The sequence below is a fragment of the Drosophila rhopaloa genome, unplaced genomic scaffold (assembly GCF_018152115.1).
Source record: "Drosophila rhopaloa isolate 14029-0021.01 unplaced genomic scaffold, ASM1815211v1 contig_167, whole genome shotgun sequence".
In the NCBI taxonomy this organism is placed as follows: domain Eukaryota; kingdom Metazoa; phylum Arthropoda; class Insecta; order Diptera; family Drosophilidae; genus Drosophila; species Drosophila rhopaloa.
In genome coordinates, this window is record NW_025335047.1 from 1,830,425 (window position 1) to 1,854,062 (window position 23,638).

Below are 23,638 nucleotides of genomic sequence, written 5' to 3' on the forward strand. Positions count from 1 at the left end.
GAGAGGTTTCTCTTCCAAGTCGAAAAATGTTGTCAAGGTTCTTAAGCTAGAAGTAAAAAACTTAAATTCATTTAAATATTTCAAATGATTTGTTAATATTTTCTATTAATTCAAAGTAAGCTGAGCCTTCAATGTCAGTGTTTCAAACTCGTCAAAACTCTCCTACTTATGCGAGAAGTTCAACTTTTCCGTTCAAACAAGTACGCATTTCCGAAGCTGGATTTATTCTTTAGTTATTTTTTGTTCTGCTTAAAAGTTTTGGTTTTTATTTCGCTTAATTATTTTCTTCAAAAAGTTCTATCTATATTAGATGGTTTATGTTTTTAAAATTTCGTTATTTTGTTAGTTTGGTTCATTCCTGCTTAACAGAACCGTGCAAAAAAGGAACAAATAAAGCGGCCGAATATCTAAACCATCTGAAAATTGTAAGTATTTGAAGTCATGTTTTTGAAATAACATTTTTTTAAGAGATTTGGCTTTGATTTAATTACGTTCAAAATTCAAATTTGAATTTGAATTTTAAATTTTGTTCCAAGTGATCGATTGTTTTCCGTTAGATTTAAAAGATCGGTTCGCGCACTCGCTCAAAAGAGCGATGGTTTAAGTCGCGGCTAATGCCAAATCCCTAATTCTATTTAAATCGATAAGCCAGACCCGATGCATCGATAGCTCCATCGATTGTTACCACCTAAACTGTACTAGTAGCGTGCGCGTATTTTACAATTAAAAATTGCCCAAGCAAGTAAGTAAGCAAGTAAGCGTTTTCCTGGTCTCCAAAAATTATGGTTTTTCTGCAAATTTTTCACATTATTTTTCTACATTTTTCCGCATTTGAATCGGTGACTAAATTGTTTTTTCTGCATATATTTTTCCAGCTCGATTTTCGGCAAACAAAAAGCGGAGAAGAAGAGGAGGCAAGCGAAAATAATAGTGCCAGTGTGTGCGTGCAAGAGAGAGCGCGTTTCAGCAACCGTCTGTGTTTGTGTGTGTGTGCCCGCTTGCGATTGTGTGTGTGAAGGGACGCCGCTAAAAAAGGCGCAGAAAAAAAAGGATTTTCTTTATTCCGCTTGCTAATTAAATCGCTTCCAAACATGGAGGAAGTTGCTGTTAAGAAGCGCGGCCGGCCACCAAAGTCCGGTGCTGGAGGAGGCGGATCGTCAGCCGTGGCTACATCGCCAGGCGCGAAAAAACGCGGTCGTCCCGCCAAGAATAAGGGTGGTGCTGGTGGCGGCGGGGGGGTCAGCGGGGTCGTCCGCCCAAGGCGGCCAAAATCCAAAAAGACGACGACGACGACGAGGAGGAAGAGGAGGAGCCAGAGCATGAGGAGGAGCAGGAGGCCTCCGACGAGGAGCAGAACAACACCTCCCCCCCGCCGGCGAAGGGCAGGGGTCGTCCCAAGGGGAGCGGTGGCGAGGGGGTAAAGACGCCCGGATCAGCCGCCAAGAAACGCAAAGCCGGCAGGCCCAAGAAGCACCAGCCCAGCGACAGCGAGGAAGAGGGTAGGTCCAAAACATTTACTATCATAAGACGCCTTTTCAGGTCTCATTCATGTACAGTATGCACACAATATGCCAAAACAACGCAACAACAAATGCAAGATTGCATTCTATGCACTGTGTATCTCGAATGCAAATATTTTGCACTTTATGCTCTCAATAGTATGGTATTCCCATTTTGCCTTAAATAGGTTTTCTCTGACAAAGAAATTCGAGTTACGTTAAACTAATTATTTTTTGTATATAATAAAAACTTAATTTATTTAGTAGTTTTGTACAGTATGCACTCAACTATGAAAAAACCGGAAAGGCTGTTTGCGCCACACTTCGCAGTTTTTGTTTATTTTTAAAAATCTGATTATTCAGTTTGCATCAATTAATGCAAAAAAAAAGATGCATTCAATCTTGTGAATTCCCATTATCCTTTCTTTTTTTTGGCTTTTGTGCACAGTGTGTACTTAATATGCAACACACATAAGAAGTTCGTTTCAAGATCGTAATAATTCCAAATCTTTGTAATCTTCAAATCTACTATGAGTTCCGCATTTTATTTCGCACTTAGGTACAGTACTGCCTAATATTCAATAACTATTTGCATTCTTAGCTTTGTTGTTTTTGATATTTTGTTTTTATATTTTTTCATTCAAAGACTCATCACGACTTTCATTGTTCATAATTTCATTTCCCATTTTAAATAATTTGTTTCTTTCAAAATATTAGCATTTTCGTACTTCTGTATGTATCCCTTTAAAAGCATAACTGCACACCTTGGCAAAAGAATATCCACGTGCTGTAATTGATTTGAAAAAGGCGGCATTTTCGTTTGGTTATCGTTTTCTGGTTTGTTTTACACGAAATCCTAACGCTACCTGAAGACTTACACAGAACTCAGGTAGAGTCCAAGGTCTCAACCTCGAACCTTTTCGTTGCGATAGAAACGGTCGTTTAGAAATGGGAAGAAATTGTGGCTTGGTTCACATACCCAACAAAAGACTTAAAACTTATGTAGTATGAAATGTAAAGATTAGGATACAATGCAAATTCATTTCACGATCTAAAATAGTGGATTCCCAAGTTTATATTAGTAGAGGAGTTTGTTTGTTCTTATAGTTTGTTTTATTACTTAAGGCCAAAACTCTGAACCTCTTTAAAGCAATACAAAATCATGTAGTTTTCGCCTGGATTTGGGTTTATCCTTTTCCCGTCTCTTTGCATTGTTTTCTAACTATTTCCATATCCTGCATTGTTCCACAGAAGAACAGGATGACGCCGATGATGGTAGCAGCGTTGAAGAGAAGCGTCCGTTGGGTCGGCCACCGACTGGAGCCGTCCAGCTGAACATACAGCGCACGGGACGCGGCCAGGGAAGACCGAAGAAGAAGCGGGCAGTGGTGTATAATGGCGATGGCGATGGAGATGACGACGCCGATGCCGATGGGGAGCAGGGGCCCAGGAAGCGCGGTCGTCCGCGACAGCACAAGTCCGGCAGCACCGCCTACGTGCCCACCGGTCGCCCACGCGGTCGTCCAAAGGCAAATGCCGCTCCGGTCGAGAAGGCGGTGGCCGAGGACAATGGCGAGGATGAGGAGGATGAGGATGAGGAGGCCTCGGTGGAGGAGGTGCAGAGTTCGCCAGCGAAGACGCCTGTGGCGCCGAAGAAGCGAGGACGCCCCTCCCTGGCCGCCGCCAAGTCACCCAAGGAGGGCAATCCCAAGCCCCGTGGTCGTCCCCCGAAAGTAACCAGCGATGACGCAGACGACGCCGATTCCACCGACCAGGCCGAGCACAACTCGAAGGAGAAGTCGAACGATGAGGGACGTCGCCCGGGCGGATCCCCCACAACCAAGGGAGATGGCCTTAAATGGAACTCCGATGGCGACAATGATGCCAACGAGGATTATGTTTCGGACGTCTACAACGATGCCGAATCGGTAGCCGCCTAAAAATTTAAAAATACATTTCCACTCACCACCCCCCAAAACCAACAAACAAAAAAATGAATATTGAAAAAGGAAAGGAAATTCATTATCTACTAGTAAGATGAAATGAAACCTTAAGCACACAAGACCACAAAATACAAAAAACCCAGAAGAGGTCGAACAGGACTCCTGAGAACCTTCCCCTCCTCGAACAACAAACTATAACTACATACATATTCCGATTTATTGCAAAGAAATCGGAGAACGCACTCCACTGTAATGACGTGTAAATCGGAAAATATTGTTTAATTTGATTTAAATTTTCAAATAAATAACATATATGTATTAGAGTAGCCGATATGTTTCTCTTTGGGGGAAGGTTCCAAGGAAGACCATATCATTTTTGCTGAATAAGAAAGTATTTCATTGTAATAATGTAATTCTATTCGGTTGCAGCTAATTAAATTTTTGCAAATTTAAATAAACATAAAAATGGGTGTTTTTTTGGAGGGTTTAACAAGTCTGGGCCTTTCTTATATATAAAAGGATAATATAAAGATTCTTAAACGTGATACAAAAAATAGCTGCTTTGAATTCGAGTATTTGTACACAATTTATGCAAATCAATTGGTTATTGTACCTAGTATTCACTGTAAAATATTTTGTGAAATACACAAAGCTCGTTTATAATAAACTATTCTGGGAGGAGTATTGATTTGAAAAGTATCAGGTGTAAATTAAAATTAAATTAAGCTAATCAACTTTCAGAAGATACAAAAGTATATTGGCATTTTGAAATGGGGTAGTTTTTAACGGAAATCGGTATATTTAGGCTAGCTTTATAATTCTTTAGTATTTTTTAGTACGTTTCGAAAAAGGATATTTGAACGGTTGCGATGCTGTCACACTAAATGTTCGCGCGTAAGAAGAAGCAGACCTAGAACGGCGTGCTTGTAATATGTAAATTTTTCAAATAAGCTAAGGTGTGTGTGCCCAACAACAACGAAAAATGAAAAGAGTACTATAACTGGTACAATTAAGTGATAAATATAACCATGTTTTCGCATATCCAATCGGAAGGAAAAAAGAATTAAATTTGCGGCTGCAAAAAAAATTAGAAATTGATAAAAAAAAGCCGCAAACAAAAACAAAACAAACACCCTGGTGTGTGTATGTACATATGCGCTAGTGTCCGAGTGCGTGTGTGTGAGCATGTGTTTGTGTGCGTCTGGCGTCTAATCAAATTTGGCATGCCCTAAAATCGATTGATAAATAATATATAAACAATTTGGCTGGCGAAACGTAATTCATTTGCCAGGGTGAATAAAAAAGAGGGGTGATAGAAGGACTAGAAAATGTGTAATCAATTTATATAAATATTTTGCGCGCATGTTAATAAAAGTAAAATAAATTGTCGGTCTTTTGGGCTCCCTCTCTCTCTGTGAGCATGCCCACTCGCTCTCTCTGTTGATTTTGCACGTTTGCCAACACTGCTCTTATTTTGGGGTTCTTGTTCTCTCCTCTCTCTCCTTCGCTCTTTGTTGTAGTTGTATTTGGCCAGTGTGTCTTTGCATTTCGCTTTTATTATCGTTCTGCGACGGACGGCGGCGACGTTGAAGAAATTCCTGGCCGATTTCTTCTTCATCATCCTGTGTAAATAATTGTAATTTAAATAATCTAAATTTCGTATTAAACGAAAGCACACACACCATCAAAGGAAATGCAAATGCGAAGGCTTTTTTAAGTTCATGTGTAAGTGTTTCGAAAAAGAAAAACCGTAAAATACTCCTGTTTCGTTTTACATTGTCATCATCGGGTTTCCTTTTTCACTACGGCGGCATGTGTGTGTATTTCCAGACCGCTTTTTGTATATATGCAAACATGTATAAATAGTTTGCAAATTTACTTGATATTTTGCCCGAATAACGTAAAAATCAATTAAGTGAGTGTGCCTGAATATTGATATGATTCCTTTTTTGTTGGTGAAATATTTTTCCGATTGTGCGTGTGTGCAAATGTGTGTGTTTCATTATTTCCTTATTCCATAGTGTTCTTCCTTTTTTTTTGAGCGGCGGCCATTTGGCTGCTCTGCTTCTTCCTCCTCTCCCTCCTCCACCATCCTAATGTGTGTGTGCGTGCTCTCTCTCCCTCTCTCTCGGGACGCCTTGCATTTGTATATACGTAATTTTCCCAATAAGAACACTTGACTACTAAAATATTAAATTATTCGATGGGCTTTTATAATTAATGATTTGTTAGCCGTGCCTCCTTTGTTTTTCAGGCATCTCTTTTATGGTTTATCTTTGTTTGTTTTTATATTCCCGAGTGTGCGTGTGGGTGTGTGCGTGTTTCCAGGGGCCCAGCAATCACTCTCTCTCGCTCTCTATCCCTTTTCGCATGCTGCACTTGTCTCTCTGCTAAGGCGTCGTTTTGGGGGGGAGGTGTCGGAAAATAAGAGATGGAGATTCTCGTAAACAACCCAAAAAAATCCGACCCACTCGCATTCTTCTCGTTGAAAACGTAACCTCAAATGTTGCGGCCGCCTTTCGCCTTCCTTCGTCTTCGTTTCGGTTTCTTTGCCATTCGCTCATCGTCTGCCGGCATCGTTGTTGCTGTTGTTGTTGTTCTTGCTCCTCCGTGTGTATGTTAATTTTATGTGTTTTCCATTTTCAACCGCCCCTCTCCTAACGCCCCACCACCCCTTCAACCGTCCCATTTACGCCTGCTGTCTTTGCGCTTTTTGTTTCCCTTCGCGGGGGGCGCTATAATTCTGTCCAGAACTTTGCCAAGCACCAGATATATATATATTTAAGATCATTAAACCAAACGATGAACTAACTAGGGTTTTCGTATAAAGAGTTTTTTTGTATCCCAGTTTCTAAACGTTTTTGATTTGAAAGGAACTCACCTGATAAACCTTTAACTAATAATGTTGGTACCTCGTTTCAATTTTAATTTACTGTTTATATACGTTTATTATTTTAATCCTTTTCGTTGCTTTAATTTACACAAATTAAGTAACTTGTTGGGCCGAACTTTTTATAATTTTATAATTTCCAAAGTTTATAAGCGATTTTATTAAGTTTGGTCAGTGCTTATAATATGGGTTTTTATCATTTTTCTTTATCTCTGAATACTCATTACTATTATTATTATAAATCCAATTCTTATCTTTTTCATACTTTTTGTTACGATTTTAAGCGTTTATGATAGATAATGGCCAAAACTTGAAAATTGTTTGTAGTTTAAGGGTTATTATAATTGTATGTACATTTTATTACCATTTATTTTTTAATCAAAGTTTTTAAACAAAGTTACTACTTTTCATTTTTTAATTTATATTTCTTTGTGTATTTAAGGCTTACAAAATAAAATGTAACAAATTAGAACATAGTACAAAATCCCAGGGCCCTCGTTAATGCATTACTTTATTTAAATTAATATATTATGCTGCTATTAAAAAATTATACGCTTTTTAGGGTATTTCTCGAATTGGTTTTTGAGAAAAGCTAATTTTATTTTCCGTATTTTTCGCGCATGATTCAGCTTTGCGTTGTTCTTCTATGGACAGTCTTCTTCTTTAACTTGTTCTTGGGACTCCTGTTCCTCAAACGACCCGCCCCCCTTTCCGCCCCATCGCATCGACTTTGTTATTGTTTTCATAATGAGGAAATCATGGCTAGTATTTGCCTTACTCGTCTTTCAGTTTTAGAAGAATTTGTTTTGCTTTTATTCGCCCCTTGTGCGCTGTATTTTGTTGATTATTATTATGCGCTCTGTCTACTGTATGTGTTATCGGATTCTTTTCTTTACCATGACCAGCTCAAAGTTTTTAATCGCACAAAAGTACAGTGGTTCGAGTGTTTTTCAAGTGGGAACACAAAATGTACCTTGTATTTCACAAAAATCTTTAAAAAAAAATAATTTAGAATTCCCATTATTCTGTTTCACCTAGGGTTTTTCTTCTAAAAAATAATGCATGGTAAACTAATCTCGTTTTCCATTATTTTTTCATTTCAGTTTGTGTATATTTTCATCATTAAAACGTCGTGTAAATTAAAATTCATCCTAATTATAATTAAAAAACTACATTAATAAACGGCAATTCCAGAATTCTCAAAAATCAATTTGTAAAAATTCAAGTTTTAACCAATTCTCATACGTAATTAAATAAATAAAGTTCAGTTTCGTTAAGTCCCAACAACAACAGCTGTGCAACTGTGTAAAATATTATTAATAATTTTTGTGTAAATTTATGTAAAAAAAAAAAACCAACCCCGACAACCAAACCAAACGAAGAAAAATAATTTTTTTTTTAGCAAAGAGTGTATGAAAAAATCTCAGCAAAGCCTGTAAATTAAATGTTAAATATAATAAGCAAAAAGTGTGGTTTCTTTTACAACAAAAACAAGTGTAAATCTGGAGAGAAAGTATAAAAAAGAGCAGAAAAAGAACAATTTGTGAATATTCGAAACGAATCGAGTTATAAAACGCGTGTGGTTAAAGAATTGAAGTAAAACCAATCAAAGTTGGCAATACGCGCAAAATTGTCAGCTGCGACAGCTAGGAAAAGCTTCCAAAATTGAGCTCCTAACCGCGCCCACAATTGCCATATCGACGCCTTCGCCGCAGCAGCAGCAGCAGCAACATCAACAGCAGCAGCAGCAACAGCAACACCAGCAGCAGCAACTCTACCAGCAACATCAACAGCAGCAGCAACATTACGGTCCACCACCGCCCTATTTTCAACAACTTCATCAGCAACACCAGCAGCAACAGCAACATCAGCAGCAGCAGCAGCAGCAACACCAACAGCAGCAACACCAGCAACACATGAAGTTTTTGGGTGGCAACGATGATCGCAATGGCCGCGGAGGAGTCGGCGTTGGCACGGATGCCATTGTGGTAGGAACTCGCGGTGGCGTTTCGCAGGATGCCGCCGATGGCTATGTCTTCCAGCAACGCCCCTCGCCGGGCGGTGTGGGCGTGGGCGGAGTGGGCGGCGGTGTGCCCGGGGTCGGTGCCGTGGGCTCGACCTTGCACGAGGCCGCTGCCGCCGAGTACGCCGCCCACTTTGCCCAGAAGCAACAGCAGACGCGATGGGCGTGCGGGGACGACGGCCACGGCATTGATGTAAGTATCCCAGATCCCTATTGATACCTATTGATTTCAGTAGCAGAGTTCCCTATTTAACTCTTCAATCCATCAAAATTAATTACCTTAAATATCATTTCCTTGAGAATAGACTAGAATAAAATGGGAGATAGAAGTTAAATCCTACCAAAATTAAAAGAGCCTTAAAATTATTTTGTTTTTTTTTAAATAACTTATGAACGAATATCGTTTCGTCACTATGTGTACTGTCGTCCACAGTGATTAATGTTTTGTTTAAGGAAAACTTTTAGCATTGCAAATTACGCAATTTGATTCGGAAGACACATTTATTTATTATTTTTCTTCAATTTTTTTGACAATTAATTTTACGTCTCGGAATTTGGTCATTTTTGCTGGGCTGCTTCTTGATTAGTTTTGGCGGCGTCTCGATTTCTTTATTTGAGGGGGTGAAAGTGGCTTTACTTCTGCCTCAGTTGACCTCCGCAGATTGTATAAGTTGCAAAGGTCGGTGTCTGCCAAAAATGGTTGCATAAACAGATTATCACAATTTGGCATTGAGACCGCAGCCAATGAAAACATAAGAAAAGGATAGCAAAGGCTAAAGAAGATGGTGAAGAAAAGTTATACATATATTGAGTAGGAAAATTGTTTATTTTTCGTTTCAACTCCTTGCCTTTAGCTGGCTTTTAATGAAAAATCTTTATTTTGATTGTTAATATATTATATATATATAAATACAAAATACATCAAATATTAAAATAATAAATGGCTTTGGTTTTAGGTTTTAAAGCTTACTATTAACTTAAAAGAGAGATTAAAATCTTAGATTGTAAAACATTATGAAAATCACAAACTTCTAAACAGTTATCAGTAAAGTTTCATATGTAAAAATTAATTTAAATTATGACTTGATTTAAGCTAAAGTTATGCTTATGTTTCATTTCCACTTGCAGAACCCGGACAAATGGAAGTACAATCCGCCGATGAATCCGGCTAATGCAGCTCCCGGCGGACCGCCAGGCAATGGAAGTAATGGTGGCCCCGGCGCCATTGGAACCATCGGCATGGGCAGTGGATTGGGCAGCATGGGCGGAGGTGGAGGAGGCGGTGGAGCTGGTGGTGGGAATAATGGTGGCTCCGGCACGAATGGTGGTATGCATCATCCATCGATGGCCGCAGCAGCCGCCAATATGGCCGCCATGCAACAGGCAGCGGCGGTGGCGAAGCACAACCATATGATGTCGCAGGCAGCAGCCGCCGTTGCAGCCCAACAGCAGCAGCAACATCAGCATCAACAACATCCACAGCAGCAGCAGGCACAGAATCAGGGACATCCACATCATCTAATGGGCGGTGGCAATGGACTGGGCAATGGCAACGGACTGGGCATCCAACATCCCGGCCAGCAGCAGCAACAACAGCAGCAGCAGCAGCAACATCCCGGCCAGTACAATTCAAATTTGCTGAATCATGCCGCTGCCTTGGGTCATATGGGATCTTATGCCCAATCCGGCGGCAATATGTACGATCATCATGGTGGAGCCATGCATCCAGGAATGAATGGTGGAATGGCCAAGCCACCGCCACTAGGTCCTCCAGGAGCCGGAGGACCGCAAGACTATGTCTACATGGGTGGCCAGACTACGGTGCCCATGGGTACTGCAATGATGCCGCCACAGAATCAATACATGAACAGCTCAGTTGTTGCGGCCGCCAATCGGAATGCAGCGGTGAGTAATATGTTAATTTATTCTCAAAAAGCGGGGGAAAATTATACTAGTCAATATCGTGTTGGTACAATACATGCACCTTTGGTTAACCTTTAGTTCAACCGATAACCGAAATATTAATCAGCCCTTTTCACTGCTAATAAGTTTATCTGGTAAACCAAACTCTTGATATGGATTGTTCATACATAGAATGCTAGTTTGACTATAAGATTTGGGTTGACTATTGGCTATTAGTAGTTCAGTTTTCCATCTTTTCAATCACGAATTTTGAAATGACTTCAATTTAATTTCTTATGTCAGAATGATGACTGAATATCCTTGAATAAATGCGTAATGGTGTTTGTCATCATTACCGATTATTGATATATGCCCATTAAATAGGAAAACCCAACTTTGCAAACACAACAAACAGAAAGTTATTGCTAAGTGGCCTTAATAGAGCCCTTACATATTTAAATCGAAAGTTTATCCCCAAATAAAAATAAAGTAGGCAAAACTTTAACCATTTCAATACACTTGATGATATTTTCATTTTAGGTTAATCAATAATTTTGCTTGCCTTTGTTTGTGTTTTTTGGGCTTTTCCCTCGTTTTTCTTAGTTCGAATTTTGGCGAAAACTTTTCCGTTTTCAATCCCCAATTCTTATATAAGGATGCTTGTTTTTTTGTTGGTTTAGGACGTTGAGTCCTTATTATTTTAATTTTGTACATTACAAACTTGGTTTGGTTTCAATTGTGGTTTAATATTTGTGAAACTATGAAACCTACGATAAGGGTTTACTACTTAATGGAATGATCTTTTTATTTCACTGAGTTTTGAAAGTAGTTCTCTCATGCTTTAAGATATTGGTTAAGTTTTTTCTACAATGTCAGTTTTTGATTAGTATCTATTTTTCTCATTTTACCACTCTTTGGGTTCTTGTTTGGCTCTTCATTCTTTTTCTTCGCGCTGTGTGAGCTGCTTTATTCGTGTCTTTGCTGCACTGCTAATGGAGATAAATGTGGAAATATAGGGGAAGAGCAGAAAGAGGCGGGGCTGCGATACATAGATCCCATTCCGGTTGCAATTTTTCAACCTTATAAAGCCAGAACATTGCACATGCCGCACAAACACACTCACTCGCATACTCACACACCTGTCCACTCACCTGTCCGTCGGTAAATCTGATGACTTGAGAACTCGACTACTGGTATTTGAGCCAGAAGCTATACTACCTGCAATTTATAAACGAAAGAATTTAATACTGGGAACTAATGAGTTGTGTGATGCTGTGGAATGGAGAAGTTCTTGTTATGTCACAATTGTTTATAGGAAATGCTATTTTAATTAAAGAATTTCACCCGTCTGGTCCTTCGCTCACCTGTTCGTGCCATCCCTTTCCAACCTTTGCTCCCGGTGATTCCCCTTGTCACCTGGCACTGCAATTTCCTTTTCACTTCCTTCGCACACAATGCAAGGCTTGCATGTGCAAGTGTGTTGGTTGCTCCGCAATCGATTATGTTTTTATCAAGCAAATTGTCGATTCGAAACATTTATGGGCTGTGCTGAAGTTTGGATACCCTTTACTATCAAAAACGAAAAAAGACATTTTTGAATTTAAAGGCAGATAATAACGCAAACTACCTTTTTGTTTATTTAAAATTAGGTTATATTTTATATAAAGATTTGATGCAGTTCATCGATAAAATATGGAATATAATAATAATGTTTGTTAAGAATTGTGTTGTTTAATTATAATTAAATTGTAAAATATTTTTATTTTTGTTTATTTGATAAGTTCAACAGAATTCAACACATAATCTATTACAAACTTTTTGTGTCTTGACTTTTTACTTCTAGTGTCACCATTTTTTATGTTTATCTTTAGAACAACCTCCTTTTGTGCAAACATTGTGCAATCTCTCTAACTCTCTCTCTTTGAGCAAAAACCATGAAGGGCAGGTTTTGAACAAGAGGAAGAAAATATTTATTGCATTTATGCGAGAGGCAGAAGGAATGGAAAGAACAAAATAAGGACCTCTTAGCAGGAGGTCCCTTAAAAATAAACCCAAAAAACTGAAGTCGTGCCAAAAGAGAGCTTCAGCAAAGTTCTTGTTGTCCTTGCGTTTTCTGTTCCTTTGTTGATATTCTTCCTCTTCCCCTTATTCGTCGTTTCCTTTTGGCGTCTGGCGCTGTTACTCCAGTTTTGTTAAGCTTACTGCTTTTGCTCTCCTTACAGAAAGCAGTGGATTGGGTCGCAAATGGAATAATAATTCTGTGTGGGGTACAGTGGGTACTCAATTTAGATGTCTATAAACATGGAACTCTGAAAAACTAAACAAAAATTTTTTTTCAAATTTAATATCTCACAAAAAATATTTTTGAGCAAAGTTTAAATGTTTCTTATTTTGTTCAAAATGAAACAAAAATTTAAAAAACAATGTTGAAGAATTTTTAATATGATGTATCTTTATAGTTTATCATCTTCAGAAATGTTGTAATTGTAAGATAGAAAGAAGGTAAATCTTATTTCTGTCGAGTCTTTCCTGTAGTTGGACTACACTTGTTTGTGGGGGGTTAAGAATCGCAGACAACGGCAACTGCCGCAGTTCGCAAAGCTCCTTGCATCTTTCTCCCCATCTATCTGCTCCCTTTTCCCACTACGTCCCGCACCTACCAAGTGCTATCTCTTTCCTTCATACTCATCTCTTCAAGAACTATCTCTCCACTCTCTCATTCCCACTTATGGCTTTGCGTGTGTGTTTGATGCGCTCTTGTTGATGTCGTAGGTCATTGATTTGCGCTTAACAGCCGGGCGGAACGAAACGGAATGGAATAGAAAAATGGGGAGCAGGAGGATGGTGAGAAAAAGAATGAGAGAGTGGATGAAGAAAGGGGAGAAGAGGTGCGACAACGATTCTTCTGTGTTGTTGTTGTTGATGAGTTTGCTCATTGTTTCACTTGCATTACTTTTTGTTGTTGCTCTGCATGTGGCGCATTCTGCTTCTTTTCTGTTTCTTTGGCCCCTTCTTCAAATTTGTTCTCTGCACAGCAAAAAAATAGATTTTTAATATAATAATTAATACTTATTTATTCACTGGGCGGTTGGACTTGAACTTGTGCAGAGGCAGAAGATCTATATTGCAATTTTCAATACAGAGATATTTTCAATTTAATATTATTTATTATTTTCAAATCGGAATAGAATACAACCTTTTTGATTTTTCATATATCGAGGCTCTTTTTCCAGTGCATGCGGTGTTCTTGTTACTGCGATTCTTTTATGTTGTCTCTGGTGCTTACTCATCCTCCGCGAGTTCTCATCCCCATCCAGTCCCCCTTTTCCCCACCTCTGTGTCTTCACCCCTCTTACATTTTGTTGTTGCTTTTTTTGCGTGTAATGATATATGTGTGTGTGTGCTTGTGAATTTGTCTCAGTGTGAGGTATCTGATTTTGAGCGCAGCTTTTTCCCCCGTTCCGTTTGCGTTTTCTGGTTGGATAATGGGTTTCCTAATTGGAACATCTCTGTTAAGAAGCTTTTCGAGCATTGTTGATTGTTTTTGTTGTCCTCCTTTCATAGTTGTTGGTTTTTTTGTTCTCCAATTGGTTTGGAAAACCAAAAAAGTAAACAAATTTGCTACTTCCTTTGTAAATTAATAACTAAATTCAGCTCTTTCTAAATCATATTTCTTCAACAAATCTAAATGTGTTATGGAACTATATTTTAATTTTTAGGTGGTGAGCAATTATTTTTTAATAATTTAACTTAAAAGTAATTGGAGCAAATAGCTGAAACCTTATTCAACGAATTTTTAAATATAATTAGTAATCTAAAATTTACTTGAAATTTAATTTCAATTTGTTATACTGTTCGTTGGGTGTGTTGGTAAATTATCTATACCGTTCCCAAAATATAAATTGGCAAATCATTTTTGTTTGTTTTAAATACAGTTCTGAATTCGTTAGTTTTCATTTTCTTGTTTTTTTCACCTTTGTCTCTGTGCATTTTCCTAGTTTGCCGGTGCTCCGACTTTTTTCACGCCAACTTCTTTCTTTTCATTCTCATTTAGCCCAGCTCTAGACTACAAGCCACTCCTTCCACTTACCGCCCACCCCGCCACCCATTCTCATAAACGTTTACGTTCTAATTGAACAAATGCCGCTCAGTCGGAGTCGCCAACGTCTCTTTCTGTCTTTCTCTTTTCTCCGGCTCTCCCTCTCTCGCCAATTAGCTGAAACGTTTGCAATTTTCCAACATCCAAGACGCGCTATGCTTTGATGATAATGAAGGAAAATGTGTGTGATTGTTGTTTTCCTGAAGCACAGTGGAACTTTTATTACAACCTTATCTCTTAAATCATGTTTTTCACACGACATTGTATGCGATGGGCATATGCCAGGCATTAACAAACAAAAATTATGAGAGTTGAGGCTGTAGATTATGAAGTTTAAAACGCGAATTCTTTAGACAAAATAGTTAAAGATATACCTAGTTATATTTCTTAAAATCTTTTTTTTTCGTAAAGTTTATTGAAAGATTTGCTTTCAAATAATAAGAGAATAAACCATTTTCGGTTCCTGGTTTTAAGAGACTACTAATTGTTGGTAGGAAAGTTCCACTGTAATTTTGGTAGTTAGTTGTGCCGAATCCATCGACGCCAACTGCGACGTCGACGGTAACTTCATCGGATTTGATTGATTTGCATTGCCGGCTAGACCTGGTTTAGTTTCTATCTCTCTTTCTCGCTCTCTGCTCCGCACTTCTCACTTGTGAGGTTATTGCTTTTTATTGTTGCCACATTTATCTGTCTCCTTGCACGTTTTTCTCGATTATCTAAACCGGGTGGTCAGCTGAGATGGCAGCTGCTCTATGCGTCACTCCCTCAACAAGCTTGCTATGCTCACACTCATTTACATTAATTAAATAAAGCATTTCAAATGCAGCGGCAAATTGTTTGACAATTTAATTTCGTTTTACTGTTTGACTTGGCTCTCCAAACGATTTTAATTGCCAGCAACTGTCGCGAGCAATTTGATTACTCGGAGGTTAAGACTGGAGAATCGGAGATGGAGAATATAAACAAAGAGCTTATAGATTTTGTTACACGCTTTGTTAAAATAAAAGTGTATTATATTAAAATTAGAGTATGTTAACTTCCCCCCCTTTGCTAGAATGGTGGTTTAAAGGGAAAGTCTAAATGGAAACTAATAAAAAAATTGTAATACTCTCTATGTGAGTTTTCTAATATGTATAACCATATTTAAAGTGTCTGTTGTTTCCATTGCAAATAAACAGAACAGTCATAAAACAGGATCAGTTAATATTTTGGCGCCCAACGGAGTGAACGATTTTTTGTCGCCCGAGCAGAGACATTCAATGTAAGCTTCTTCTGGTACTGTATTTTTTATTGCAACAGTATATTAAATATGTAAAGATAGGTTTTGTTAACTTTTTTAGAGGTAGGGCGTTTATGTTTCGCATTAGGCTGCTCTTTTCTGCTTCTTCATTTCTCATTGCAATCAAACAGCTGCTTGAGCTTGTGTTTGCAAATCATGATCACTTCGCTCGCTCACCGCCAGCCCACACACACATGTACAATGCTGAGAGACTTGGAGAGTGAGTTTGACTGCCCACTTGTAAGCTCGGCTCTCTTTGCTCTCGCATTACGTAAAAAAAAACTATGCCAAATGCGGCTTAGCAAACACAAACAGAGAGAGACAGACAGATGTAGAATACTAAGCCCGCACGTGTGCGATTAAGAGGAGAGTGACAGAGAGGGGGATAAAGCGGGGGCGGGGGAGAAAGTAGCGCCCCTTGCCTCTCCCTCTCTCATTAGCGTTTTTCCCGCTCTATGAACAGCATAAATTGTTGCTGATTATGTTATTGTCAGGCAACAGCTGGTCGCCCTCTCTATCTCTCTCTAAGCGATACTTGTTCACTTGCTCTCCACCTCTCTCTCTCTCTTCCCCACACAGTAAGGTATTTTTTTTTGCGAACTGGGGAGCGTAGAATTTTCAGTTTGGCCGCAACAGTTGACTCGTCTGCATGGAATTAAATAAATGTGTGTCTTTGTGGCCGATCATTGAGCACGTTTTTTGTTTCTTGCCTAAAATAACAAAAGAAATACAAAAAAAAAGAAACCGACGAGTGAAAATTTACAACAAAATGATTTAAGGCAACGCGACAGATTGTGCGTGTGTGTTTGTGTATATAGTTGTATATAAATATATATGTAAATTGGTTTTTGCGTGTGAAAATCGCAGCTGAGTGTGGAAAGTCTAAAATCGAGAATTTCAAATCAGTATTGAATTTTTGAATAAATCATAAATCCATATACACGAAAAATATATCATATATAGACACACGGTGTGTCCCCACCGAAAAGCAAGAAAAGGAATCGCCAGGCGGAAAAAAAGTAGAAATAAAGCCAGTGTAACGTGTTTCACTCTCGCCCTGTCCCTATCCCACTGCTCTTACCCTCTCTGTCGCGCACTGGATCACCGTGTGTTCTTTGCCGTTTCGCCCTCTCGCTCTCAAAGCCTGTCCAATGATGAAATTACTGCACGACTTTATGTTGGACGCTCGTACCGCCGAGGATGTTGCACTCACACAGGAAATGGTAAATGACACAAAAAGCTTGGCTCCCTTTAACCCCTCTGGTCCATTGTCCCTTGAGTATGGGTGCCATTGGTGTGTTGGAAATGGCAGGTTAACGCCCTAAAGATCGAAGATCCATACCTATCTCATGTGTAGTCTAAAAATTATTATAAAACTGTAAGCTGCATAAATTATTAGTTAGAAAACGAAGTGATTTCTTGAATTATTTAAAACAAAAAAGCAGGGACTTACATTCATATTACCAAATGTATCTCATTTCATATTATGGTTTATCGATTTATACTAAATTTTGTTATTTTATTTTATTACAAGTTCAAGCATTTATGATTTTATTAGTTTAGAAGGAGGGATGGATAAACTTAGATGCACAACTCATGTCTTCCATTCATGTGAGAGAAGTTATGATTGATTGCTTCGTGGTAATGGAAAGACGATGGCGACAGCTTGAAGTTCAATCCGTTTAGACTGTCTTTAGATACAACCGGTTAATGATTGAGTTTACTTCTAATTGCACTTGCTCTTGATATTTGTTAGTTGCTTTAATCGATACAATTCTACCTGTTTGAGGAGTATAGCAAATTCGAACATGTGTTTGCCAGTAGCATTTTGCTAAATGTATTAAATATCAACATAGAAACATAACTGATTTGATAAACGAGGTTTTTACGATAAAAGGTAGACAGCAGCGCAAATCAATCAACTTTAAGCTGGTTTAGTAATATCGATAAAATCTCTGACAGAATATTAAATTCAAGTGGCAGTTTTGTTAAGTTGAATACATTAAATGTAATGGAAGTATGAAAGAAATCGTAATTGGTCATTGCTATGCAATCGATATGCTGTTCTCACTTAAACCACCATTTATTTAGTTCATTACTTTATCAATTCCCTCCGGAATTTTAACAACTTTGTTAACAACTTAATAGTTAATTAAGTTGTGCATTAATTAAAACTTGTATAATAAATAAAATGAAGATATCGCACTAATAATGGAGGGCCATAAAAGATAATATAAATTTATTTTTTGAAATAATTTAAATAGCCCCACTTGGTTCTCTTTGCGCACACATGAGATAAGAGAGAACACGTTTTTATACCCGTTACTCGTAGAGTAAAAGGGTATATTGTATTCGTGCAAAAGTATGTAACAGCTAGAAGGAAGCGTTTCCGACCCTATAAAGTATATATATTCTTGATCAGGGTCACTAGCCGAGTCGATATAGCCATGTCCGTCTGTCCGTCTGTCCGTCTGTCCGTCTGTCCGTCTGTCTGTCTGTCCGTCTGTCTGTCCGTCTGTCTGTCTGTCTGTCCGTATGAACGCTGAGATCTCGGAAACTATAAAAGCTAGAATATTGGCATTTTGCATGCAGATTCTAGAAGTTCCTACGCAGCGCAAGTTTGTTTCAAAAAGGTGCCACGCCCCCTTTAACGCCCACAATCGCTAATATACGATTTTAAAAATTTAAATATTTCGGAAAAGTAAAAATGCAGTTTTATTGTGTTTATCAATACCTATCGAAATGTAGAAGAAATTTTTCAAATCGGACCATTCGTTAAAAAGTTATGCGTGATCAAAGTTTCTATCTCCATCTCCCTCGCACTCCCTTTACCTGAGTAACGGGTATCTGATAGTCGGGGCACCCGACTATAGCGTTCTCTCTTGTTTTTTTGTTTCTTCTGCCATTAGATAATACCGCAACAAAAAAATCTACACTAAAAGAAATAAACTAGGATTTGGAAATTGAATAAAGATATTATTTCTTTACATTTTTATAACCATAGATGATTCATTTTAATTACTGCCTTTTAAAGTTAATGATACAAATTATATTTCAGTTAATTTTTAAACATGAAGAAAATTATAAATAAAATACTCAATACGGTTTCAGATCTTCTTAAATTACCCATTATCATCATCATTTGATCAATGGTTTTAGTTTATAACTGTAAAATCAATGGAATGGGGTTGGACTTTTATAAAGTTTTTTTTTTTGTGTAGCCCCCCGATCTAAACCCCCAGTGTAGCTTCGGTTTCGTCTCTGTCGCTTATTTTCTGAGTGAGGGGCCTGAGCTTTATAGATAAAAACGTTTTTGCGGTCACCTCTGCCCCCGCCTCTGTTAACTGCAGTTGATTTTTCGCTTTTTCATTCATTTCATTCATTCATTGGGTTTTTTTTCACTCTGACAATTGTTTTTATATGCATTTCACGTAGCTTAACCCCACAGCACTGTAAACTGTAAAGTGAGCAGATTCAGAACCAGAAGAGGGTTGAGTTCTTTGTGGAGAGCGTAGTTCGGTAAGGTAGGGGTGTTGTATAGAATTTTATGCTGCCTGCCCCTACCGGTTTCGTTCCTCACCTATCTGTTCTCTTTTTCGAGGGAATTTACATGAAAATAAATATTTTCCGGTTTCAATTATATATGCGATGTGTTTTTTGCCTTTGACCGAACACAGAGCACCCCCACCTTTGGGTCTCCTTTCTTCCCCTATTTCCCCCCGATCTATTTCACGCTTGATTGCATTGCGTCTGACTGAACTGAAGCGGACTGGCTGACTGATTAGGTTCTATATGTTGCGGCCCGAGTTGGCTTTTAGCCGAAAAGGGGCGTGGCCATGTCAGACGACAGATGACAGTCGCCACCCGATAAGGGCATGGCTCTTATATAAATTTATGCGTTCACAAATGGTAAATGGTAATCCAATTTGATTCTGTTTAAAATGTAACCATTGAAACCATTATGAGTTGACACCTTTGGGGGCTGTCCTCGATTATATGATTCTACTTTTTTTTATCATATGCAATTTGTTTGTTATCCATTGGATTTGCTCATTGCAAAATGTATAGATAGAACAATGAACACTAAAGTTGAAGGGTATAACCTTTGTCCCTGTTAAAGTTTGAACTTTAAAGAATCTTAATCGCAATTAATGAAAGAATTGATATATGCTTCTAATTAAAAATTGTAATTCGAGGTGTGACATACTCCCGGGAATATAATAATTGATCTAGGATTGAAGGACACAATGGGCTGCAAGGGTTTCCAAAATTTGATTTCTTATGTATATCAGACAGATTATAATTAAAAGATTTATTACCTATTCATCAAACAATGCTTGTTTCAATCACTTCCTCTTACCTAATTGCTTATATTTAGTGACCATTTTATTATCAATCTTCAATTAATTATTCAATTCACCAGTCTTTACTTAAACGACATCAACTTTGTCATTTCTATTAACTTAAGGCATTCCAAATCATGCATTTAATGGAAGACCTAGGAAAACTTGAATTATGCAATAAAGATTTATACTCCGAAAGAGATGGAGATAGCAGTGGAGACAGGGACAACGACAGCCGAGTCTCGACACCTTGGCCAAAACGGATTGACTTATTGTACTCAGGGGACCCAACTAACGGACGGACAAACGGACAAGGCGCCGGAAATGTTTGCAGCAACTGACTTAAGTGAAGAGGAGGAAAGCCAGCTCTATAAGCAGGATGACCAGGGAACTGGGGGGCAGAAGGAGCGGCGACTGTTGATGACAATTTACGGACAGACGACGGAAGACACGGACAGTTTAACTTATGCGGGGGGCGGCAACGGCTGGGAGGCGTGGCAAATCCAATAAACACAAAACGAAACAGCAACAATAAACACTGCAATGGCAACAAAGTTGCTAAATTATAGGAAAAGAGCGGGTGGTAGTGCAACAATTCTTGTATTATGTTTGTGTGTGGAAAATGCAAGTCACGTGACTTAGTTTAGCATCAAAAACTTTTCTTGTGGCGTTCGACTTACAACTTTGGTTCACCTCAAGCTGCGTGGAAAATTCACGCTCGTTATATGTAACTTTTCGACATCATCAAAAGTTTCCAAAAAAGCAAAGAGAATGTAAAAAAATGAGTGAGTTAAGATTTCTGTACCCCTGAATGTTTTTTTTTTAAAAAACTAGCTCGAAATTTTAGGAAAATAATTTACAGGATGTTAAATGTAAGATAATTTCTTATTTAATATAAACACAGATATTTTTTGTTTGATTTTCGGATATTGTATTATTTATTGTATTTTAAATTTCAAATAATTATGAAACTAGGAAGGCATTGTGTTTATAAAGGTTCTTTAAGAAGGAATATTTTTATTAGACTCATTTATTAGGGCTGTGAAAACTATAAACCTTGTAACAAGATGTAGAGCTTTAAGAAAATCCCAAATGAATTCTCTAGAATTTTCTGCAGTTTAGCGTCAGCATTTTGCCAAATACACACGCCAAAGTAAAACCATTTAGCTTTGCATTGCACTCTTTATTTCTTGTACCCCCCTCTGGTTTTTCTCGTTCGGGGAGAAAGGCAAAGTCAAATAAATATGCACAACAGACAGCGAAGTCAGTTGTTGAAAAGCGCAATAAACGCATTTCTCAGCCTGGCTGCACTTTTTGTTTTGTTTCGTTTTGCAAACAAAAAGCGATGGGACCAAACAACAGAAACAAAATCGATAGTCGCAAAGAGCCGAAAATAAATAAGAGCATTTCGTTTACAACAGATACCGTGAATATAAATAAAAACTATATCAAAAAATGGTTTCTGTTAAAATATAAATGCTAAATAATATTAATATTAAAATGAACTTTGAAGCTTATAATAACAAGAACATAACAACAAATTATATTTATTTGATTATCGTTTATCAGAATTAAATATAAATCAGCATTAAATCGTTTTAAAAGGTAGATGAAAATGCCTGATTTAAAATCTGCTCGTTGGGTAATTTTAATTTTGCGTTGATTTAAACTATTTTTAGAGGCACTTGTTCGACTAAAAACCATCTAGCCACGCCCAATTTGTCTTGTACTTCTTTAGATATATAAAGTCGTACTCTCCTTTTTCCCCGTCGTGTGTGCCTGTGCTTAGCTTTATTTTTATTAGTTTATTTTCGTTTGGCTTTTCGTATGACACGCGAAAGGTCTTTGCACTTGACAACAACATGGAAAGGTGGAAGCAAAAATTTAAACCGAAAGGGGGAACAACAAAGTGTTCTCGGACTCCAACCTTCTCAACAATTTCGCCTTGATTTCGTTAAACAATTTAATCTTGATGTTTGACTCAAGACGTTTCGCACATCTTTGGGGCATTCATTTTTTACTCTCACACTTCAAGCAACGTTTATTTATTTTCGGTGTGTGTTACACACAAAAATCCAAAGTCAACAAGTTTTCGTGCTCAAAATTAAACGTTGTTAATGTTGTTATACCCTAGTTAAAAACGGGGTATTATAATTTCAAGGATAATTTTGGAGTGCGCAAAGATATTTTCAAGTATGGTTGGTTTTTTTTTTCTATTTAACGAATTATTTATTTGTATTATTTTTTTAATATACAAGTAAAGCTACAACTTCGGTTAGCCTGATGATAAACATAAATTTTATATTTGTAAAACGGTCTTGTAAGTTTTATAAATATATGTCAAGTATAAAATATGTACTTATTAAATTAAGTTTGCGACGTTTGTTATTTTTGAACTTTCAGTTGGTTTCTTTGGTTTATCATAAGTTCAACATGTGTTGCCCAAATCTGGTCTAATAATTAAAAAAATAAATCAAAATTATTCTGGGCTTTGTGAATGAATCCACCATCAAGGCTAACGATAATTGTTCTATTAAAATGAAAATACGAAAATGAAGATATACTTTTTAATTGAATGAAAAACTGGTTTCTGGTTTTTGACTGTGTGTGTTTTTAAAGGCTCTTTGTTGTTATTAGATTATTCATTTTACTTTGGACATTAATTTTGTCGGAGAACTGGTTCATTATGTGTGCGTATCATGGCAATTAGTTTAATGAACTAAAATATTTGGTCTATAAATAATATTTTTCAGTCACATTTTGAATTGGCTTTGGATTTTTATTTAATGGCTCCATTAATTATGCTAAAATATCTATATTGAAATTGCAAAACTCACTTAAAAATAACATACATTTTAACGTAAGATTTTTGATTTATTAGATTATAATATTTATTTAAACTTATAGCTTTTACCAATCGGAATAAGCCAATTTTCGTCTCCTAAGAAACAGCTTTTAAAATGTAACAATTTTAATTTATCTTTTGAGAATTCCGATGTCAAGTTATCTGCAATTTTTTATTTGAAAAGATTCCGGAAACCTCCAACCTGTCAAGCCACTTTCAATCAATCCAGCGAATATCATTTACATAACGTATTTACTCATCAACACCAACTTTTTAACCGAATGAAAAGAACAACAACAAATTTGAACACAATTTAAAAGAGGCAAATATAAATTTTACGCAGATTGTTATTTTGAATTTTTTTTGGTCGACGGTTCCTGGCTTTTGCTATTTATGCTTTGTTTTGTTGTTTCTTGGGATTCTCTTTTGCACGAGCCTATGGGCAAAAACCACCAACCCCTTTTACAACCCCCTCTTTTTTTTTCCTTTGTCACTCGTATTTTTCTTTTTAATGCGTTCGCCTATTTGCCATTCTAAGATTTTCTTGCCGTTTTTGTTGTTTTTCTGGCTATTTCTTCTTCTTCTGGCTATCGTTGTCTTTGCCTTGTGAGTATTTTCGTTGCCTTCGCTCTCGCTCTCTCACGCATGTTTTGCAACAAAGAGGAGGCCGGTTTTTGTTTTCTGTCTCTCCCTTTTTTTCTGGCTCACGCGCTCCCTTTTCTGCTCAGCTGTGTGTGTGCTGTATCTGTGTGTGGATTGTATCTGTGAGTGTTTGTATCTGTGTTTTTGTTTTTTGTATCTATCTTCACAGT

At 37.6% G+C, this 23,638-nt stretch overlaps 2 protein-coding genes across 2 annotated transcripts in view; both read left to right on the forward strand.

Moving 5' to 3' along the window:
- Positions 1-674: 674 nt before the first annotated feature.
- On the forward strand, positions 675-3,768 carry LOC108046663 (chromosomal protein D1). The gene is given in 4 exon segments (XM_017126506.2): positions 675-754; positions 876-1,229; positions 1,232-1,499; positions 2,751-3,768. Coding segments are annotated over 3 exon segments (1,095 nt in total). The 5' UTR covers positions 675-754; positions 876-1,091; the 3' UTR covers positions 3,440-3,768.
- Positions 3,769-4,357: 589 nt separating this feature from the next.
- LOC108046550 (maternal protein pumilio) overlaps positions 4,358-23,638 on the forward strand; it is a 176,198-nt gene continuing 156,917 nt past the window's right edge. The window contains 3 exon segments of the mRNA XM_044458758.1: positions 4,358-4,375; positions 7,436-8,548; positions 9,484-10,260. Coding sequence (XP_044314693.1) covers positions 8,249-8,548; positions 9,484-10,260 — 1,077 coding nt within the window. The 5' untranslated portion in view covers positions 4,358-4,375; positions 7,436-8,248.